The sequence below is a fragment of the Strongylocentrotus purpuratus genome, unplaced genomic scaffold, assembly GCF_000002235.5.
Source record: "Strongylocentrotus purpuratus isolate Spur 01 unplaced genomic scaffold, Spur_5.0 spur5_scaffold_2, whole genome shotgun sequence".
Classification (NCBI taxonomy): domain Eukaryota; kingdom Metazoa; phylum Echinodermata; class Echinoidea; order Camarodonta; family Strongylocentrotidae; genus Strongylocentrotus; species Strongylocentrotus purpuratus.
Window position 1 is genome coordinate 5,456,860 of NW_022145605.1, and position 23,211 is coordinate 5,480,070.

Genomic DNA, 23,211 nt, shown 5'->3' on the forward strand with positions numbered 1-23,211 from the left:
TTTCAGTAGCAGACCGCCAAATCGGCCTGACGGGATTCGGGCACCCGGAAGCTATTGGCGAGCCGATTGACTGAACTCGGCTCGCGTCTGTATACTCGCGGGGGATTGGCAATATGTGGCAAGGCTAGTTAACTCACCGAGTAAGAATATAGTAATAGAAAAGTGACTTTCGTATTTTAAATTTCGATCTATTAAATCTGTTAAGTTTAAACAATGACTACAAAATTGCACTATTTATGTTCTTTGATATATATAATTATTTAATGAGCTATAGCTATTATATCAGTAAAAGGGAATGGATATTATTTTATCCGGAACTATTTGCTGCTTCTCTCTATTCATGTCGGCCTGCATGAGTTCATTTGGTCGGTACACCGTTAACAAATTTCTTTGATTCTTCTCAATTCTTCAGGTTGTGGAAATAAAACTTTAATATATTAGTGGATATCAGAATCTAGCAAGATGTCGCAAGTTTTGCCCATCCGTTTTCAGGAGCATTTGCAGGTAAGCCGTCGGTATTTACAGGTTTCAGTAAGGTATATTTTTAGTATCGCGTACGTGTAAGGTGTATGGCCTGTGTGTATGATTCATCAATATAAAGATCCGGTGAGTGTGTACGGTCATGTGTGTAAGAAATGTGTGAGAGATACACGCCCTCCAGTAAAAAAAAGATAACGCCGGTTTTTGATCGACATTCTTTTCTCATTTACATACATTATGTTTCACTAATTCACATAAATTTCGACATATAATTATCCATGTCAATGAACGATTATGTGATATTTCTAGTGTGTTAGTTACTCTAACCAGACCTTCAAAGGTGTTTTCTACAGTCAAGATCTGACAAGAATATATCAAAATTAAAAATAAAGTCTGAATGATTGTCAGACACAGATATGCACTGCACTGAAAAAGGGGAGGTTCATAATCTTGGTGAAACTAAATTTGTAGTTTTTCCTGCACAGTGTAGAGTTAAGCCTAAATATATAGATCTAGATCTATTATTTTAAGTAACAGACAAATACATGCAGAAATCGCAGAGCTGAGATCTTGAAGTGAAATTGACATAGGCCTAGACCTAGTCTAGATCTATAATTATAAATATTAATATAATAGGCCTAATTGTCTTTCATGATTGAATGACATTGACATAGGTCTAGGCCTAGACTAATCCTAGCTCTAGGCCTATTTTGATCAAGTTGTGCACTAGTTGCTAGACAGAAATAACAGTTTGCTCTTGGGAATTCTGTAATAAACTGACATTTTGTTGACCTTCACCATACACTAACGGCGGTCAGCGGAACCAGATGATGTCTCACTCTCAGTGGAACAACCATCGATATCTTCAAGATAGAAGCTTTCAGACTTGTCGTGCACCTGTCCTTACATCTACATCTACCTTTCTTAAAGCTACAGAGAGCTACAAAGAATCTTTAAACCCCCTGAAAAATCACTTTCCTGTGCACCCTACTGACGAGCGCAAGCCCCACAAAGAGTACCTACATCTGAGTGGAAACCAGTCCTTTCAGAGTGGATACCCATTCACAGTCCATTAACAAACAAAACCAATCTCAATTTGTCCATTAAAATTCATGTTGTATTGGAAATGAACAAACTGTGATGCTAGTGCTGAAAAGAGCCTATAATAAAATATATCATGGTCTCCTATCTGAAATCCTAAAGTATGTCATAAATATTTTGATTTTGATAATGCTAAGGACACATACATGTACTAGTATATTCCATCATAGGCACACTTAAAAGTTCTAATGACTTTGCATTTATATCCTCATTGACTGTAGAAAACTCCCATGAGATAAATTTGTTTTGTTCAGTTCAATCTGACTTCTCTAAAATTACAAACTTATGCTAAACGTCTGGCAGTATTAAGAATGTGTTAGCCGTGTGCAAATCATATTGCCAGACCAAAAGACACCCATCATTTTTTGTACAGTCTTTGCTACACTCAAAAGGTCCAAACCACAGGCAGGAAATCAAATATTTATCTTTATGATCGTAAGTGATACTTTTCAAGTTGTCATAATTTTTCTCACCTGATGGGGTGATCACATGTCATAAAATCTGCCACAATGTACAAGACATGTACATTAAGAAGTCCATAATTGCATTAATAGTTTGCCCCCTTCAGACTATGTACCTGGGCTAAATCAACAAATTAAAGTTTGATGGTTGCTCCCTGTGCTGATTGTACCTTACCCATCACAATCAAAGGGAACCCTTCGAGAGCTTGTATTTTCATAGTACTTACCTCATAGTTTTATGATAATGATTCTTGGAAACCATGCTGAAAAAAATAGCTGTATACAATTATTCTTGTTACCGTATCTCCTTCACAGTTCCCGTACACTCATGTACATCATGTACTGTAGGTCTCTCCTGTGTTTTAAGCCCACATGTATTCTTTCATATGACTGTCATCAACCATGCACAATTTGGGAAGAATTCTACTCCTAAAAAAAAAAAACCTAAATCGTATAAATTTACATTCTAAAAATATTAATTCCAAAGTAATTTTGATGGCATGTAGAGATGTTCCCTTTCTCAGAATACCAGTACACATAAATCATCAAATTCAAATATTTTATTGAAATTTTATTTCATCCATAAATTTTTTGCCTGAATGTATTACAGTATGACCTTTGCTGCAAAATGTGGTTTCTAGTTGTGTGAAAAGAGCAAAGAAATGAGCAAAGAACTAGGCAGAATAAATCTGTACCCCCCCAAAAAAAAAAAAATATATATATACATTTATATCTAAATACAGACTTCCTGAAGTCCTGATAGCCTACTTTCATTGAATACATGTGTAGATAAATCAAACACAGTTGATGAAGAGGTATTTCTGAGTTGGATGGTCTGGATTTCACACTTGCTTTCTTTTTCTTTCTTTCTCTGTCTCTCCACATTTACAATGTAAGTTGTGTCAAGTCCCAGACATTTCCTCCTGAGCCAGAAAAAAATCAGGATGAAGTCATTTGTATAACTTCAGTGTGATTCAGTCAATGCTATTTATATCATGACATTTAAGTGAATGCCATGTAGAATGGTATGAGGGTTCCAAACTGCAAGCTTATGTGATACTGCAGTTGGCATTGAACTGTTTTTCGGTTTCTCTATTAATTGAAGTGTCAGATATAATTGTTTTATTCCTTTTCATTATAGTAGGATCCTGTTTACTTGTAAAGTATTTTGTCTACATTTAGCATTTTAGCTTCATGTTGCAAAATGTACTGCAGACAACTGTATGATTTTTTTCATTCTTTCTTCATATTTAAATGTAATTATTGAACAACTTTTCCCTTTCTGTGTGATGTCGGTAGATCTCTGTGCTTTGTGATCTGCACATTGAGTAATCAAGAAGTTAAATTGGTTCTCCTGACCAGTCAGTGAAAGTGAACAGAGCCAATCTATTTGAAGAGGTGTTGTGTAATGTAGGGCTACATGTACAAGTATATTAATATTGAAAAAAAAATTGTCAGGTTTCAATTTAGAATTTTAGCGGCAGCAAATAAAAATTGCACAAATTCCGCCTGTGGGGTTCTATTTATAAAATATCTTACAAAGCAACTTTGAAAATTAACATCATTTACTTTAAACACAGCAAACATAAAGTGTCAAATCCTCTTCTTTTTTTTTAATTTCAAAAGTTCTTTACTACCCTTATAAATATTGAATTTGTATCATGTCCTTTCCAAATTGTGACTTTCAGTGTATGTATGCAGGATGAACCACTGTATTACACCTCAGTCAATCACTCTAGATGACCTCTTGGTGTCCACCAGATAGGAAACGAGGAAGCAACCGTTGTAGAGCCCTGAGACTATTACGTTTCCTTCCACAAAGTAAATACTAAAAACAGTTGAGATTTCCCTCTAGAGTCTGGACTAAACCAACCGTCTATGGTTGATCTGGTTGCCAGCTATGAAGAACCGTTCCTGCACCCATCCCATTCCCAGGCATCACAGGTTTAAGAATTTGATGTTGACCACCTGTTTCACAATAAAAGGAAACCTCAAGACGATACTTTAGCTTAAAGGGGGTGTAAACTGACGAGACTACGTGTCCTGACTTGAAGCCGATCAAGTATAATACGACTACAGACAATGCGACTGCAGCAATCACATGCGTGCTACATACGCGAAACCGAAGCATGAGGAGTACTATGGTCTGTTTCGTGAATGCTGACCATGTAGAGATTAAGTCGCTGACTACCGTTAATCAAGTCCATTCGTTTACGTGCAGTTGTCCGAGAGGAGACGTAGATGGTGTCCCTCAATTCGTCAGTTTACACCCTCTTTAATGAGCTAGGCTGACTCTGAAATACAGGAAACAGAAAACTCTCCATTATTGTATCTTGCTATGAATCTCCTGCAAGTTATTTAATAATACACAAATCAAAATTATTATTCATAGGCTCATTTATACGTTACTTATATTATAAACATTGAATTTTTATAAGTAAATTTTTATGTAAGTCAGTGTCCAGAATAGAATGGCCTGCACCATGGAAATTTAACCAAGAACAAAAACAGTTAAAAAGCTGCATTTACATTGCAAACAACAATCAATTATTTTTCTCACATTCCGATGTTCCGCTGGTAGTTGCTATGCAACTGCAATTGTTGCTAGGTAGATCAAAGATTTTGGCTTGTCCTACCTAACAACACGTAATGTATGCAATTTGCATTCCAACTTTTGAAGTACAATTAGTCGTAACAGGTGAATGAAATAATTTGTAACGAGGCATTTAACAAAGATGTGTGCATTAAATATGATTACATTATGAAAATGGGACTAGAAATCCAATCTTTTCGTTACAACAAATTAGTTATTAAATAATTAAAGCTTATGAATATTTTGCCTTTACATATATGCACATGAAATTAAAGAGTGATTTTAATACATCAAACACGAGTGGACATGTACTTCTTGTATAGAAATCCAAGATGGGCCGTTGTAAATTTGTGCACTCATGCTTGGCTGAATGAATTGGCTACATGTAATTTGATTCAGCCACAGATACATTGATATACGGTAGTATGCAAGTGTAGTGGTGATTTGCATGCACACCCATTCATAAAACCACGAGTGTATTCAGTGATTCAGGAACGTCCTCTGGGTATGTGGCTGTGTGCATTCCTGAGGGCAGATGGGTGGGAGAAAGGGGTCCAAAGAATTGAAATACCTATTACATGAATCACAACAAACAGTGACATCATAGGTCATGAACTTCTCCTAATTACCGGTAGTGAATTCATTAGCAGGGCATGCTTTAATTGCATGCCAACTGCAGCAGAATGTAGGCCTAGTATTTATGAACATGTACATATACATGTATGTGAAGTCTGCATTAAAACATATTGCAATTTATCAATCCAGAAATAGAATTTGATTTCCTAATATTATGAACACTAAATCAACCAACATATAATTTTTTGTTCATTAATGCCCTTGCATGACAAGGCTACACACATACAAAGTAGTTTATACAGAGAAGATCAAATTAGCAGTGAAAGGATAATAATCTTGAACATCATCTACATTTACAAATATATTTACATTTACTGGTTGACAATGTGAAAACAATGTACACATGAATTAAAGTGTTCATGAAAATCAATTTTTAACAGTAGACAAGGTTCACATGGATGAACAGACATGCAAATCTAAGCCTACATGTTCATGTACATGTACATGTTGACATTTCTCCTAACAGCAACAGATGTGTCACTTGAAATGAAAATAGAAACATCTTGTATGATCAGATTACACCATCAGAAGTTGTAGAATTTAACCAGATGTGTGACTGTGACCTTCTAAAGTAAAACCAACTCAGACTTTATGTCAATATGAGCTGACAAATGACAATAGTTAATTTGGTTTAAAGGTATCATCTTTTTTTTCTTCCAACCATCAGTTACCGGTACCTTATATCCAAACTATTTTGGAATTTATGTATGATGAACATCCTCTGGGTCATCGAAGGAATGTAAACCACTTCCTAGAATAAATTGTCAGGAAGGTCCGAAGGTGTAGTTTAGACATTTTTATTCTGCCACTGTTTGCACCAATCAACCTTTTTCATTATTACAATTTTCTTTTAATTGAATTGAAATTACCATACTCTACGTGTACATGTACATGTACTGTACATGTACATGTATGTACGAATCAATTCAATTGAATATTAGGTTTGGGCCTATATGTTTGTTTGTTTTGTTAATTTGAATGCATTTACATTGCATACATGCACATAGAAACTGATACCAGTTACATACATGTACATGTACATGTGTATTCAATCAGAAGTAGAAGAGGAAATGATACTTTTTATTAAATCAAATGAAATGATAACCATTTTTAAGGAATAACTCCTTGCTATTTCCGTTCTAAATTGGCATACCGTAACTTACCAAAGTATAGGCCGTATAATTTGTTTTGAAATGGTATTGAGAACAGTTTTTAAGTAATCCTTTATAATTTTATTTTGCTCTACGAGATATTTATCAACAGTACAGTGAGATTTCAAACAGTACTATTTTTCTAATTTTTCATTTGGAAGGAAGGGGCTCAGGTCTATTATTACATGTACATGTATATTTACAACAAAAGTCATCTCACTATTTTTATTTATAGTCTACTTCATTCAGAAGAGGAGAGGAAAAAAATAATATCAAGCAGGCATACTGTACATGTAATGAGTTTTGTACAGAAAGCAAAAATGCATTTATGGCTTTCAGAGTGGTGAGCAAAGGAGTTGTGTGTTCATGTGCATGTGTGAGATGCTGTGTGTATGAGATGCTTTGGTACAATAGATGCATGTGTGTGTGTGGTTATCCTATGGATTAGATTTGATCAAGAATTATGTGTGCATCTTTTAGCGATGGAATTGAATGTCCATATGTTTATTGAGGTAGCAGTTTTCATGTGACTGTGAAAGATGGTTGCATTTAAATGATGTGGAAAAAAACACATAAAATTGTATTGACGATGTACAGAAAGGTGAATGGTAATGAAGAATGTTGGAGACGCTGGTATTTCCCCTCATTTTTAATAGAAGATAAGAGGAGTTTATTAACCTTGGCTGAATTAAGAGTGGAATTCATGAATATTTGAAGACTAAAGAGCCTTACAGGCAATTACGAAATAGAGTACACCTGACGCATTACAAATCCTTTGAATATTTAATGTTGAATTAAAGGCATTTCACCTTAAAAGATACTTAAAAGCAGCATTTATCGACGAGAAAAGGTTGATTGTAATTGAAAAGCAATTGTCCTGTCACCCTCTGTTAAACTTTCTATGACAAAATAAGAAGATGAGAATATTTCTGTTGATATTTAAAACTCTTGTGAGCATTCAACATTTGCTACATGTACATTGTATTTGCCTAGTTATTTTGGCTGTAGAAGAAATACATAAAGATTAGACTTTATTAAAAACAATGTTAAGCATAAAGCAACACAAAACATACAGAATCAAGGGGTAATGTAATTGAATGATTAATATTCTTGTAAAAAATTCAATATAAAGAGATCATTTTTTTGACAATATAATTACACTGCATATACTGTAGGCCCCTATTAAATGATATTTGTTATCGCAATAAATTTATTAAACAGTAATAGATGCTGCAGCATCAGTTTCTAGATGAAATTGAAACAATATCACACAAGTATTGTAAAACTTTAATGTATGTGATATATCTTACTCCAAACAGCTCCAGAATCTGGGCATCAATGCCGCCAACATCGGATTCAGCACCCTGACCATGGAGTCGGACAAGTTCATCTGCGTGAGGGAGAAGGTAGGTGACCAGGCCCAGGTGGTCATCATCGACCTCAACGACTCCGCAAACCCCATCAGAAGACCTATCTCTGCAGACTCAGCCATCATGAACCCTGCCAGCAAGGTCATTGCCCTCAAAGGTGAGAGGTCATACAGTTTTACATTCATGTGAACATTTTGAATATGAAGGAAAGCAAAGAACTCTGTCATCTACAAAATATAAATTTGCAGGATTCTTGATGCCCTCTGCACAACAACCCAACATTAAAAATGCCTTTATATAGTTTAGATCTTGACTTAATATGGCAATGAATGATAAAAGCAGATAATTTCGCCTACCATTCTCAAAATTGCACATTGAATTATGCATCAGGTGTGTTCATTACTATTAATTTTAAGATACAGATTGTCCATAATTATTGTTATAAAGCAGAAACCATTTCATACGTATAAACGTTAATTATAATTGTGCAATGGATTGTGAGACAGATTTTTTTCTAATGAAAACTTTGGATAAATGTAGGTAATGCAGTACTCACTGAGTTGACTGACGCTAAGCTCCTACCTTCTCACTTTCATCAATGCCTAAATATATGTACCCTGACTAAGCTAGATTTCCAAATTGGCCTGATGTGTGGATCATTTGATTTCCCACAAATATCTGTCGCTTAGAATCTAGGTTTCCTATGCGGATTTGTGATTCGGGATAAAGATAAAAAGCTCTCTGACATACTGTAAGTAGTGTACGCGTACGTGATGCTGACTGCTAGATCAAGACAGAATCAAGGTTATGAATATAAACACTATTTAGGATTCATTGTATGTACTTTGAATACATGGCTTTATAATGAATGAGCTTCTTTACACAGTCAGGGGCTTGCCTCATACAAGCTCTGCTTTTTTAGCAAGCCCCTCCGTTTTGAATTACTTCATCAAGGTCATTTTTTTTTCTATTGTTCAGTACTGTTTTTTCCCAATATTTCTTATCAACTAAATTTTGTTCTACATAATACTGAATTTACTTTGTTTATATTATATTTGACTGTATTATATTATGTCTGTTTATATTTTGTTTGTTTTGAAACGGAAATAAATCTGAATCTGAATTTATCTAATTTTCTATTGAAATGCTCTTTTCTAGAGATAGATATATTCATTTATTCATTTGATAGGCAATGCTAAAAATACATGTCATAGTGGACTTGTGGTGGCTAACAAAATTGCTACATTTCAATTCCAATAATCATCCAACAGCAACTTTCCATTTTCATTATGATGATTGGAAGCTATGCAAAGAGAAATTATCCATCGAGACCCAGAAGGGGATAACACATCTTCTGGATCTCAACAGATGTATAATCACCTATTTACACTACATGTATCTCTCATACTAATAATATTGAATTTCTATCGATCAATTACTTCAGCAGACATGCACATATACTTATCAGAACCAAAAACAAAACTATCACCATAAAAATATTGATATTTTAGCCAGAATTTAAAGACAAAACATACATGTAGGCCCTATGTTTTCCTGACTCTAAACACATGTACCTAGTATGAAGGATTGAGCTGTACTGGTACTCAGTAAGGACCTTAAAATGTAAAGAATTTTCAACAACAAAAATGTCTGTTTAACTGTCCCTATTTTGCTGAGATACATATCAATAGTGATCTTCACTTATAACCAGTTTTAAAATTCTCTTCTTATCAAGAAAGTCTTTTCTTCAGGCCTTCATATTTCTTTTAAGAATTGCTGCTTAAAATTCAGAATGAATCCCATTAAAGTTTTAACTTAAAAATTTGTCATGATCTTCAATACTTGACAATGTATATCATATTTGTCTGGAAAAGAAATATGCGTTTCATCTCAGGCCCTATATCTTTGAAAAAATATTTTTTATTCATTGGTCAATTGGTTCACGTCCATTGAAAAAAACAATAAGTACCATTAGCTTTTTAATTTCCCTTCACACGCCCCGATATCCTAGGCAGGATCAGGCTTGGGCCACTCACCTAGGCCAGAGGGGATACCGCAATACGAGGCTAGAAAATCAATACAAGGACTCAATTAGTGGGATGGGTCAACTGATCCATGTGCCGATGATAGAGAGCCCCGTTATGTGTACTTCGCTCAACTGCGTCAGTCAGTCGGTCGGTCGGTGGCATAACCACTCATTTAAAATGCGAATGAGACGAATAGCATGGCGTAATGTACGTTATGCATGCACCCAAGGCTTACTGGCCACTGTTGCGAATGTCAGCAGATTAAGATTGCTGCATAGATTACAATGAAACCCTTTGAGCTATGGATGCCAGAGTAGTGGACATGCATCACTTTCAAAGGGCACAGAAGTGGGGAATTCTTTTTAGTACTTGACTTATTTTCACTTTCTCAGGTGAAATGAGAGTGCAAGTAACAGAGCTCTCAAGCATGTAATAATTGGAAAGCTTAAAATTGTTTTCCTCCTTTACTACTTTGATTTCTGAATGTTGTACAATTTCCAGTGGGCCATTTGCAGGCATATCTTAGTTTTGTTGAGCCTAGAAAAAAAGAAGAGATAGAGAGAGAGAGAAAAAAAGAAGAAGAGATGAACATAAAGGAGCACTGTTTAAATTAGCTCATTATAACTCAGAGAGAGCTATGGACAAAATCAATAAAATACGTTTAAATTATTGCAATCAAATCACTTTATCTCTAAAAGATATTTTTTTAAAGAGCCCCTGTATAAAGCAAAAATGTATTTCCCACTGTTCTATACTAAGAAATATTTACAAATGGCTTTTGATTAATATCAAGGGCCAAGTTGTAAAATGACTGAATTTGATTTAACCGTCCGGTATCCGACCGCCCATGGCGGATTCCGTTTGCAATTGGACGGTTTCGTTTACCCGTTTTTTTTTATTTATTTATTTTTTTTATAATTTTTTTTTTTTTTTTTATAATTTTTTTTTTTTTTTTTTTTTTAAGTTTCGATTTATGCCCCTCCACCTGGCACTATGCCTGGCAATGTCTCCCAGCTCAGTAATCGGTGTGATGACTTACCACTTGGAAACTAGAACAACACTCCAATTTGTCTGTCATCTTGGTTTGAAAGTAATCTTTGTAATAGATCTCAATATATATTCATCCAAGTTTAACACATGGTGTACCACAAGGTTCTATCCTAGGTCCTCTACTATTTTTAAATTTACTTTAATGATCTTACACATTATTCTAAAACGACATTGTTACTATTATTTGTGACTAGTTCACAAGCACAAATCGGCGCCTTCAGTTAAATTACCTTCCAGCTTTTTCACACGGACAAAAAAAAACCAAAAAAAAAACGATTTTTTTTTTTTTTTTTTTTTATAATAAATAAATCGTTTAACCGAAAACCGTCCGGTTTTGACAGGCGGTTAAACGGAATTGGAGATATCCGTGATGTTACAGCACTAGTTTGTACATTCCAAGAGTCAAGTGTACATGTAGGCATCCACATGCATCTTTCTCTGTACACTGTATACACAAACATTGAAGGTTTTGATTGCTTTCTCAAGAGGCTATCCTTTACATGTACATGGATGGAAAGCATTGGCATAGAATCATAAGAGGTTGAATCTAAAACCCCTTAATCATGTCTGGATAGTAACGAGGAGGATGTATTTAATCACGAGGTAGCGTTGCACACGTGGAAGATTAGTCATCACTATCCATATCAAAGAGCTTCTTACACTATGTTTGCCATTGCAATTGACCTACATGTACAATCATGTACACAGTACTGGTTAAATGAATATTAGTGTACAAACTGTACATGTAGGAAAAAAGACGATGAAAAGGAAAAACTGAGAATCAAAGAAAGAAAAAAACACCAACCAACAAACAAACACACACAAATTGAACAATTTATTTCAACAGCATAAACAAACAAACAAGAAACAAACATTATTTTTAGAGCTAATTTGGGGAAGGTAATCATGACTGAGTGTGCTCTCATGTATGCCATGTAAATGTACATGTATTATCCAATCACATATTTTTGGACATATTCATATTTTTGAAAGGCACTAATTAGTGCTTCAATATCTGGTATCATTGTTGACTGCAATCTACATGTATGTTATACATTTTAAGCTGTGTAACAATCTACCTGGAGAAGATGATGAGGAAATTTATTTTTCTTAATAGTTTCTTGTTGATGGATTGATAGGATGTTACGGGCTACCTGTACAGATACATATGAGTAATTGGCATAGTTTTAGGGAATTCAAGGATTCCTTTGAAATCACTTTGTGGTGTCCTGGGTATAATGGGGAGCAAAATGAGTAAACAGAGATATGATTGACAAAATAAAAAGTGGATGAATAATGAATTCTGACAAATGTCACTTTGGTCCAAATTCATGTAACTCTCTCAAAGAAAAAAAATATTGCTAATTGAAGGGTATATTTCCCTTTGGTTATATTTAAGAGAGTGAATTAATTATTCAGCCAGGTTTTGTCATACATCTAAGAATGGCATATATGTTGTACATGTATAAATTGTTGTTGATATAATGTTAAGAAATGAATACATTATTGTTTTAGCTTGGCAGGCGATCGTGTTGATCGTGTCGAGGAGGCGCGATAGCTCAGTCGGTAGAGCAGTGGTCTCGTAATCCGGTGACCCAGGTTCGAAACCAGGGCGATGCGCTAGTGCCCTTTGGTAAGGCATTAATCCTCATTACCAGGTCCCTCGGAGAGGACCTAAAGCCGTCAACCGTCTGGTTGCTTACTTACAAGCATTGATGCTTTCTTAGCAGTCAGGTAAAATAACAACCACCGTTCATTCAATCACATAGTCATGTTGAATATTTGACATACAAGTTTTATTGTTGTTGTTGCTGTTGTTTGTGTCCTTTTGTGCTTAAGTTGATGAAATTTAATTCTTTGTAATTTTTTTCATTTTTGTTCTCGTAGCTGGCCGCACCCTCCAGATCTTCAACATTGAGATGAAGAGCAAGATGAAGGCCCACACGATGACGGAGGAAGTCACCTTCTGGAAGTGGATCAATGTGAACACTATCGGTTTGGTGACGGATACCACCGTCTACCATTGGGGCATGGAGGGCGACTCCCAGCCTATCAAGGCATTTGACCGTCACTCTAGCTTGGCTGGATGTCAGATCATCAACTACAGGACGGACGCCAAGATGCAGTGGCTGCTGCTCATTGGTATCTCAGCGCAGGTAAGCGGAAAATAATGCTTGACCATGTAGGTCATGCCATGAGGGAGGATGGGTAATCTGTCCTTGGACTCTATGAAGAGAGGGTGAAATGAAGTAGAAGACACAGTTTTGTTCTGGGTAATGTTGCATGAAACTGTCAGAAGTATAAGTTCCTCGCCATCCCATTGAAATGCATGTAAAGTTTATTACTCACATTTCAATGGGATGTCGTTGAACTTGTACTAATGACCGTTTCGTGAATCGATGCCCAGGTGTACATGTAGGGATTAGATGAGTTCTGAACCTGATGCAACTCTTGATTAAATTCATTGTTACATTATAAAGAAAAGCAAGGCATCTCCCATGGTTTGATAAGGGTATGGTCTGCTTAATATGGTTGAGAGAAAGACTGCCTTACTTCAAAGTATGCTCAAATTTAACCAGCAATTTGATGGAGATGCAGATGGTTCCTTGTAATTCTTTGTTTTTCTCTGAAGCTCTGCCTTTTCCAGTTGAGGATTTCAAGATTATTGATATTAATATTTACCGAGAGACTTCGGGAATCATTCAATATTGACTTCAGTGGGAAAATGGCAGACTGTCCCTTTCTGTCCCTTTCTGTTGGCTAGATGTAATCATCTGCTCAATGGCTGGAAGAGTGTTTATTTTATGTAGGCTTTGTGTCTCGAGATGCCAATGATTCTGCTGGGAGTCATCAAGCTTGTACACTAATCTACCTATCACAGAAGGACTGATATGAAAAGCATTGGCCTTTTCAGCATTGCTTTCTTTGCTGGAATGGGATGTTGTTTTCAGGACTTAGTACTGAGTATGCTGTAAGCAGCTGACTGACTTGATTTTCTTGTCTGGCCAGATGTCAAGGAGGGAAAAAAATTGCACAATGAAAGCATGTTTGAATTAGCAGATATGATGAAATGTTGTTCAAGGTAGTTCTTGTGTGTTGCTAGTGACAGATTTACTCTTTGTCCAATGCACCAACTTTCTCAGTAACTTGGCAGATTTGTATCCTTCATCTTTAGGATGCGTTTGTGAGCTGGTGTACATTCTTTTTGCACAAGTTTAATTATTTTAGCTGACATGAGCCTTGTTGATGTTGTTCAAAAAGGATTCAAGTTCATGTGGTTTGGTGTAGATTTGACCTGGGATTAGTGCTAGTCTTTGCTCCAATCTTGTCTTGGTAGGTCCGTGGAATGATATTGTACTGTACATGTTGCACATGTGTGGCCTAACATCATATGGTGTTCTAGACCATGGAATATTATGGTTACCATTTATGTTTTGCTTTTAATTTCATTTCACATTTGGTTTTTAGGTCATAAAACATGCATTCAAGTCCATGAGATACATTTTGAATTGCTGTATTTATACAAGGACTCGTACAAAACCTTAGCATGACTCCAAGCAGGAAATGCATCCAATGTTAATGTTTACACAAGTATTTGTTTAGGGATATGTTTAACCATCCATGTTTCTGTTTGCTCTCCATTATTCTGCTCTTATTACAATGGTTATTTTTATTGCTTTAATTAAAACCTTCTTCAATCCTGCAGTCACACTAAACAACTCTTAAAGCTAAGTGCAGGAAATGAAGGCTCTGACAGGAAGCCATAAAAACAAACAAATTATATGGGGCCTTCTATTTCTGTCTCTGAAGTTGCGAGATAACACCAAACCTAAATTACTTGAAAATTGTGAGGTCACAAGTGAGTAGTAATCTTATTGTATTCATGAAAATTAGGAATTAAATATAATTTCAGAGAACAGGGATATAACTCTGGACACAAACTGCCTGTGCTGAAATGTTTTCCGTTCAAAACTAAAGCATGCATACATTGTATAATCCAGTTCAAAGTAACAGAGGTTATGTAGAGGAAAGTTAAAGTGTGATTCATAAGCTGCTTCTTACACGATGTATATTGTTTATCCTCAGATTGGAAAAGAACAGGAATCCGTTCCTCAGGTAGAAGACACAAAACAACTCTTATTTTTATTTAACACCCTGTAGAATGGCTAATGCTTTTAGCATGTGCCCTCTTTCTCTCTATCTCTCTCTACCCCTATGCACTTGCTTTGTTAACCCATTGACTTCCAACTACGCCAAGCTATGTAGTGGATTGCCTACCTTGCAGCAAAGCATGCTTGTCTAAGGATTAACACCCCTGTGTAGTGAAGGTATACTGTTCTCCTGTGGTCCAGGTACATGTAGATCATCCATGTGGTCTTTCGTAGTTGAAAGTGCTGTGTGTAAGAAAGTTTAGTTTGTTGAAGAAAAAAAAACAGATCTTTAGTCAAAGTCTGTTTCATGGTGTAATGTCTTAAAGATGCTAGATTCAATGAAAATGTGGTGGAAGGGATTTCTCTATAGGTTACTTGCAGTGACTACATGTAGATGCCAAATTTGTTTGAAGTGATTACTTTGTAATTGCAGTCAGCGCAGTAATTAATGTTGTAATGATTGAGTTGAGAATGATTCCCTAACTAGAATATATCTTCAGTGTGGCTTGCAGTGACTTTTCGGCACAATTTCAATTAAGAATTAGTCATCAAGATTCTCTCTATTTTGTTGGTGAAAACTGACCGATATGTATTTTTCACACAGAAACAAGTGAGCCAGTTTTGTTTTGTATCTAGAAGATAGAAATGTTTCTAGGAATATGCTTGTATATTTATTAGTATTATAGTAATCGTTGATTGCTGAATTCAGTAATAATGTTCCCCATAGCATTTATATCCTTACTAAATTAATTTGAAAAGGAAAAAAAAATCCAAATTAGCTTGACATTACCATTCATTAACGTGTAGAGAAAGCCCAGTAAGGGGGTTGGGGAATAAAAAATGACCTATTTAAACAAAACCCCTCAGTTACAAACTGTCGTACATGTGTAGACCCTAGGCAATACTTGATGCAAACTGGAGTGTAAATAACCTTTTAAAATCAGAATATCCCCAAATTTTGAAAGTTTGTCCCAGTAGGTAACATAGCAGGACCCTTTTGTATGATAGCTAGTGAAGAACTCTGTTCCTAGAGATGACTATAACCTGCATCTTCCCAATTCTCTGTCTTCTTTGTAGCAAAACCGTGTTGTTGGAGCGATGCAGTTGTACTCCGTGGAACGCAAGGTCAGCCAGCCGATCGAGGGTCACGCTGCGTGCTTCACGTCCTTCAAATTAGAGAACAACCCAGAGCTGTCCACTCTCTTCTGCTTTGGTGTCCGTGGTGCTGCAGGCGGCAAGGTAAGTCTCAAATGGAGGTTGTAAGATGCGGTAATTTACTACATTAACTGAATTCAGGTAGCTATGGTCAGCACTTAGTTAGCAGGGTGGCCTTGTCTCAAAGAAATTCTAAACTTTGATATTTACTATACCACGAGAATACATCCTCGATTCTGAAATGCTCACCTCTTTTAAAGCCCCACTGAACTACTTGTAGCTACTTGCACCCTCTATATAGCAAACAATGCCTGATTGGTGCCTGTTGGTCCCCATGATCTTCTTTTTTCTTATGTTAATTGAGAGCTGATTTGATGAGATAACCACCTGTCAGTGACCTTGCAAGGGGGTTTAATCCCCCCTTGCCAAACTAGTGCAGACAGGCTTTAAAGAATTTATCACCAAAGTGGTCAAAAACAGGACAATAATAAAAAATGTAGTATCGTGGAATGATCATCAGGAGACAAGTATTCAACAAGATACAACTCATGTGCTGGCAGTTGATGAATGACCTGTCCCCACATCTCCAGACTGGGGAAAACCCTTAACTTGTGTTTTATGCAGCAGCAATATATGACTGTGAAGATCATGAAAATCCAAAAACTGACAATCATCTGATTTAGGAGGTCAGTTGGCGTACATTTAGCAAATAACAGTGTAAATGTAATGTAAGAGATTGTCAATACATTCTGAACTGCATGATTGGTTTGGTTTTATGCAAATCAGATGGATGGAAACAATTCTAATGACTTGCTTGAATTGTTTGTGTTCTCTTTCAGCTGCACATCATTGAAGTTGGTTCCCCAGCCACAGGCAATCAGCCATTCACCAAGAAGGCCGTTGAGCTGTTTTTCCCACCAGAAGCCCAGAGTGATTTCCCTGTAGCCATGCAAGTAAGTCTAAAGATCCGACCTTTGACCCATTACCCTACTCACCTACAGATTAGTAAACGAAAGCAAAGAAAATAATAGTGAGAAATATTAAAGTAGTTATTAAAAAATGTTTTGAATCACTCAGCCAATTTACACAAAAATTAATGCTCTTCATGTTTCTGCCATCAACATCCATGCTCGAAGTCTAGTAGTACAGCTTATCTTGGGTTTTAGTAGTCGATATGTGTAAACTGTTGTGAAAAATGTATTATTTAATGAAATTGATGAAGCGTTCCCTGTTATCTGTTAATCCCCCACATTCGTATTTGTATTGCTTTTTTTTATTAATCAATCTTCTAGTTTATATTTATATGCTTCTTCCTATTCATTGTAATTTCATTTGAATTGTAGAAATAAATCGTATAAAACTAAATGCCTGCCCCTTTACTTCATTCTCTCCTCCAGGTAAGTCCCAAACACAATGTCATCTTCCTCATTACCAAGTACGGCTACGTCCACCTGTACGACGTAGAGACAGCAACCTGTATCTACATGAACCGTATCAGCGGTGAGACCATCTTTGTGACCGCGGCGCATGAGACGACTGCTGGTATCATCGGTGTGAACAGGAAAGGACAGGTAAGCTACAAACAAACTCATTAATTCTTTTAGTAGGTACTTGTCTTTTCATCAATAGTTCCAAAAGAGCATTATGTTTAGAAACTAATGCGGTGGTATGCAAGGTTGATGAAAAGGACTTGGTTAGTATTCGATTTCTGCTTCCATTCAGTTTTGTGAAGCAGTGAAGAAGTATTTGTTGCCCTGATCACTCTATCTTGAATAGGTTTTTCTCCCCTCTTATTTGGCTTAATGTCTTTTTTTATAGGGAAATTAGAATAAATTAGAGAGTTTGATTATTCATTTAACCTATTGCTTGCAGTTATTCCATGAGAACATTTCTTTTCTTCATACATGTACTTGTTGTACCCATTATGTTTTTCGTAAAACATTCCTGTGGTAGCATGTCATATAGCATTGTTACTTTAATTCTCAACATTTAGAATGTGTCATTTTGCAGAAACCATACAAATGATACATTTAGGTTTGTTCTTTGCAATATATGTATCCAGCCATGTCTCATAATAATAATCATCAAAGCCATATTGGTTTGGTATATGGTGCATGTAAAGTGCAATCAGAAGTCTAAGCACAGCATTAATCTTAAGACTGCTTAATCACGAGGGTAAAACGGAGCACAGTACGTGGGCCAGTTAAGATGAGTAGGCTGTTGCGAAGCGATTGATTTCCTATTGCCCTTTCTTGACAAACACAATTAGCCTTGAGAATATAATGACGAGCAGTTAACATTAATGCTAAAAATCAGCATGCTCATGTGGGTATGATGTCATTGCAGAACAGTCTTAAAAACATGAGCAATGCAGCTATTTGTTATTGTTGACATTTTTAGATGCTCAAAGCCATATTCTGTTTATTTAATGTATTATTAGTCATTAGTCAATAGATGATGTGGATATTTGGTTTGGGTATTAAATAATCATGTCTGTTCTCACTAGAATACTGTATCTGCTAATGGCAATGTTTTAAACCTGTACTTCATTCATTAAAACTACATAGTAATACATGTAGGGTTGGACTAGGATTTAAGGATTTTACATGATTTCTAGTCATCATACACTTCCTATAAAGGAATGAATGGTAAAGGTTAACTTTGGCAATATCTTTAAACCAGAGATGACCTTATGCAGTGTACGGCAAGGTCACACATTGCTAAGGGCAATACCGTGCCCAAGTAGCAGGGGAACATGAAGTTACGCATGGAGTGCTCTTGTGAAAGCAGGGCGTGGGTGGAGTTTATGAAAGTCAAATACTCCACGCATGCATGAGGTACACAGGATATGATGCAGTAATTTGATTAGTATCTGCCTGCAACCGTACAGTACATACATGGGAGTACATGTAGGATGCTAAAAGGTGTAATTTCTGGGGTGACACATTATTTATGTTATGGACCATTAGGTACACATTCATATTAAACCCTCCCCCCCCCCCCCTATCTTTTGAAGAAACCTAAATTTGCTTGTATTCAAGGGACATGGAAGTCACATATTAAAAATATTTCAATGACAGAGTAAAAATGTTTTTTGGAAGGCACTAACATCAAATATTTTCCTTTCCATTGAAATTTAAGAGTTACATGTAGGAATTGTAGGAACATTTTATTAGATAAAAATTATGGAAACATGGAAACAATAAATAGTTGATTTCATGGTTTTAGAAAATTGTGTTGTGACAATTTATTATTTGAATGTATGGTGTAACAAATATTAGCTAGATACCTATATAGTGTACTTTAATTACAAATATTATGATGAACATATTTGTTTTTTCTTGTACCGTGTGGTTGCTTTGTAGTGTTATTTACCTTGTGGGAATGGCTGCATTCATCATTGTTTATTCTGTAGTATGACTCAATGAAGAAAAAAAAATATAAGTGCCTAACAGAGGCTGAAACGTACTCTGTATATATAGGGTTATTTCATGTAGAGTGAACGTATATGATTAATCATTTCAGAGCCCTTTGTGTTGATTTATATTTAAAGGGCTCTACTTTACACTTAAAATTGAATCACCTTAACTGTGATACTTTTTAACCCTCATTGCAGGTTCTGACAGTGAGTGTTGATGATGAGAACATCGTTCCCTACATCACCAACAATCTCCAGAACCCAGACCTGGCCCTGCGTATCGCTGTCCGTAACAACCTGTCTGGTGCCGAAGACCTCTTTGTACGCAAGTTCAACACCCTGTTCCAGCAGGGCAACTACTCTGAGGCTGCTAAAGTGGCTGCCAATGCACCAAAGGTAAGAGAGATATGGATTATACAGTCCAACCTGTCTATAGTGACTACCAAAGGGAAACACAAAAAAGTGGCCTTTGTAGACAGTTGGTCACTAAAGCAGGTTTGACTGTAGTTTACTGAGGGCACAACAAATCCTGGGATATGTTGCACAGTGGCCCTCACATGAAGAAAAAAAAAAAGATGGTCTTAGATTTGGGAATGTAGATTAAGCAAACACTGTTCTTTTGTTCATTTTCATGATAAACTGATCATTGAATTGTTGACTAATTAAACCATTGTAAGGTCTGCAAAGTTTAATTTTCCATATGATTGTACACCTCGGTATGTTTAGGATATTATTGACATATTATGCTATTTCACAACTGTATTGCTATAATATTTCAGGAACTAACTGGGTAATACAGTGATTTGATATGTGTGTGGATGGTAGATACCAATGATAACAAGAGATCGTTTGTATAGTTTCAATTTCGAAATTATAACAACAGCCACATGTGTGGTTTAGATAACTGAGTAATTAAAGGTACACTGTATGCTAAATAGGAAGCAATGTTGTCTTTCATATAGGTATTTATAGATTGTATGAGTCATGGTCAATAATGGTACTACAGTGTACTGCAAGTCAGTTCCAAAACAGGTGCAATTATCAGTGATATCTTAAGACTTACCAGTGGATACTGTCAAAACTTGCTTTTGTGACCACCTGTATAGAAAGATCACCTGCATATAGTCTATACCACTTTTGGAGTTTCCCTGAGGTATTGTTCCTGTACATGTTTGACTGTATTTCATTGAAGACACAAAATAGAAATGAAAAGCGGATGTGTTGTTTCACTTAGGAACACATGTAAGAGGGAACATCCTGATGCAGGAAACGATTTAAGAGTTTTTACTTGAGATTAAATGTGATTCCTATGCCCGTAGCGCATAGTTGTTGGTTTGACATAATTAATACATTATAAAAAAGTGGTTCAACTTTGTAAGCCTTGGGACAATGACTGGTTGCATTAGGACACTGTTAAGTCATAACCAAGATTTTTAGTTTTGTAAGCTTCTCGATCATGATCATGTCTAGGTGCGTTGGGACAGGCAATTTATAGTCAGAATGTAAAGAATATTGACATCTTGGAGACAGGGTAGCTGTGGTCTTTCTAATCATACCATAGGGAAGGCACTTACTCAGTCTCCATATAGAAATACCCAAGGTGTGACAGACAAGTGCTGGTCAATTTAATCTTTGGGCCAGTGCTTCGTAATCATTTCCTACAATTATTATTATGGTGTAATATTTCTTCTCTTTCATCCCATCATTTCAATGATTGTACTTTTTGTTAATTGTTAATTGAGTTTTTACCTGAGATTAAATGTGATTCCTATGCCCGTAGTGCATAGTTAAGTTTAATTTTATTTAATGATTACTACAGTAACAAAACAATGGTTATAGGATGAACTAGAAGAGTTTCCTGAGTAATTGTCAAATTGTATGTACGTGTAGGTTGTAGGTTAGAGCAGGTTAGCAAGTTAGGCATGTACACAATGCTGAAAGAATTCAGTGAAATCTTAACAAACAATCAAGATGAGATTAGATGCCTTGCGTTAAGGCATAAGCTCTGTTTATTATTCAAACCTGGCATATTTTACCTACACAAATAATGAATTACTGAGCGAATAAATGAATATCAAGAAATATATTAATCTCTCTTGCTTGAAAGCTTCATTGAATGTTATTTCCCTGTATTTTCTCAGAAGTAATAATGGAATTACTATTCTGATCTCTTTTCCATCTACAACCTCGCAAAGTGGTCCAGGCACCTGTTCTTGATTGTCCCTATATAAACCCAACCTCTTTGTCCTCTCTTTCTCACAGGGTATCCTGAGGACCCCTCAGACCATTCAGAGGTTCCAGCAGGTTCCCACCCAGCCAGGCCAGACCTCACCCCTCCTGCAATACTTTGGTATCCTGCTAGACCAGGGTCAGCTCAACAAGTATGAGTCTCTGGAGTTGTGTCGTCCAGTCCTGCAGCAGGGGCGCAAGCAGCTGCTCGAGAAGTGGCTCAAGGAAGACAAGGTTGGTTTCTTCTTCTTCTTCAGTTGCAGTACAGGCCACCGTCAGGTGTATTGTCGTACTGTTGAGGTGCAGTGCAGATGTGTGTACAATGCCTATTAAGAGGTACAGTTAACTGAGTACGAGTGAAAACAACTACCGTTTTAGCGGAGCTGGGTCTTTTGTATCTCTTGTTTCTTCAAGGAGAATCCAATCACACCAATGATACCAACACAAGACTAACAACAGACCAAACAAAACACTTACATTACCCTAAATTGCCAAGTGTTGATTTATATTGAGCCATTTCGGAGTTGGTTTGGCGATGTAACAGAAGATTAACTTGTTGGATTCATTTAGATTTTTTTTTAGTATATGCTTCACGATGCTCCTACAGTCTTTTAATTGGTTGACTTATACATTAATATCTCCTGAGATGAAAGATTTCTGTTTATTTCTTTGTTTTGTGGAAGTGATGGTCAGTTGTTGCCTTTAAGGGTTTTGCTGATATCAGTCCTTGTATAAATTTTTAATGCATCCTTTTTTTTTGCAGCTTGAATGCAGCGAGGAGCTTGGTGACCTGGTCAAGGCTCATGACCCAACGTTGGCCCTCTCTGTCTATCTCCGTGCCAGTGTACCAAACAAGGTATGAAGCAGTGACCCTCCTTGTCTCTTATTTTTAGCTGTAGTCAAACCTCTATTCACTGTCAAGACTATCTGTCCTAGGTCATTTCCCTTTAGCTCCTCTCTAAGGAAAACAAAAATCAGCTAATGATGCCTTTCTCCCCAGAATGAAAAGGATTTGGTAGAAGAAAAAGAAAAATCAGAATTGAAGAAAAAAATAAAGTGTATATGTGATATTAAACCCAATAATTATATAAATGACCAGGGTAAGAAGTATTGTTTAACTCATAAGAACTCTTTAGATTTTATTCATTAATGATTTGAAGAAGAAAACAAAATTGTCAGATATATTCTTGGATTTTTAGATAGAAAAAGTGAGATATTGATATTTAAATATTTGTTGTTTGTTCTAATCCAGAGCCCATATTGTAAAGTCATAACCAAGATTTACAGTTTTGTAAGCTCTTTGATCATGTCTAGGTGCATTAGAACAGGCAAGTTATAGTGAGAATGTTGACATCTTGGAGACAGGGTAGCTGTGGTCTCTCTAATCAT

At 36.1% G+C, this 23,211-nt stretch overlaps 1 protein-coding gene across 2 annotated transcripts in view; it reads left to right on the forward strand.

Moving 5' to 3' along the window:
* The first annotated feature begins 317 nt into the window (after positions 1-317).
* LOC579533 (clathrin heavy chain 1) overlaps positions 318-23,211 on the forward strand; it is a 46,100-nt gene continuing 23,206 nt past the window's right edge. The window contains exons 1-10 of one of the 2 annotated variants that reach the window (XM_030991490.1): positions 318-504; positions 7,742-7,949; positions 12,757-13,025; positions 14,956-14,985; positions 16,098-16,259; positions 17,015-17,128; positions 17,573-17,746; positions 19,792-19,989; positions 21,856-22,056; positions 22,586-22,678. In XM_030991490.1, coding sequence (XP_030847350.1) covers positions 463-504; positions 7,742-7,949; positions 12,757-13,025; positions 14,956-14,985; positions 16,098-16,259; positions 17,015-17,128; positions 17,573-17,746; positions 19,792-19,989; positions 21,856-22,056; positions 22,586-22,678 — 1,491 coding nt within the window. In that variant the 5' untranslated portion in view covers positions 318-462. The remainder of the gene's footprint in view (positions 505-7,741; positions 7,950-12,756; positions 13,026-14,955; positions 14,986-16,097; positions 16,260-17,014; positions 17,129-17,572; positions 17,747-19,791; positions 19,990-21,855; positions 22,057-22,585; positions 22,679-23,211) is intronic. The other variant, XM_030991491.1, reaches the window with a different exon arrangement.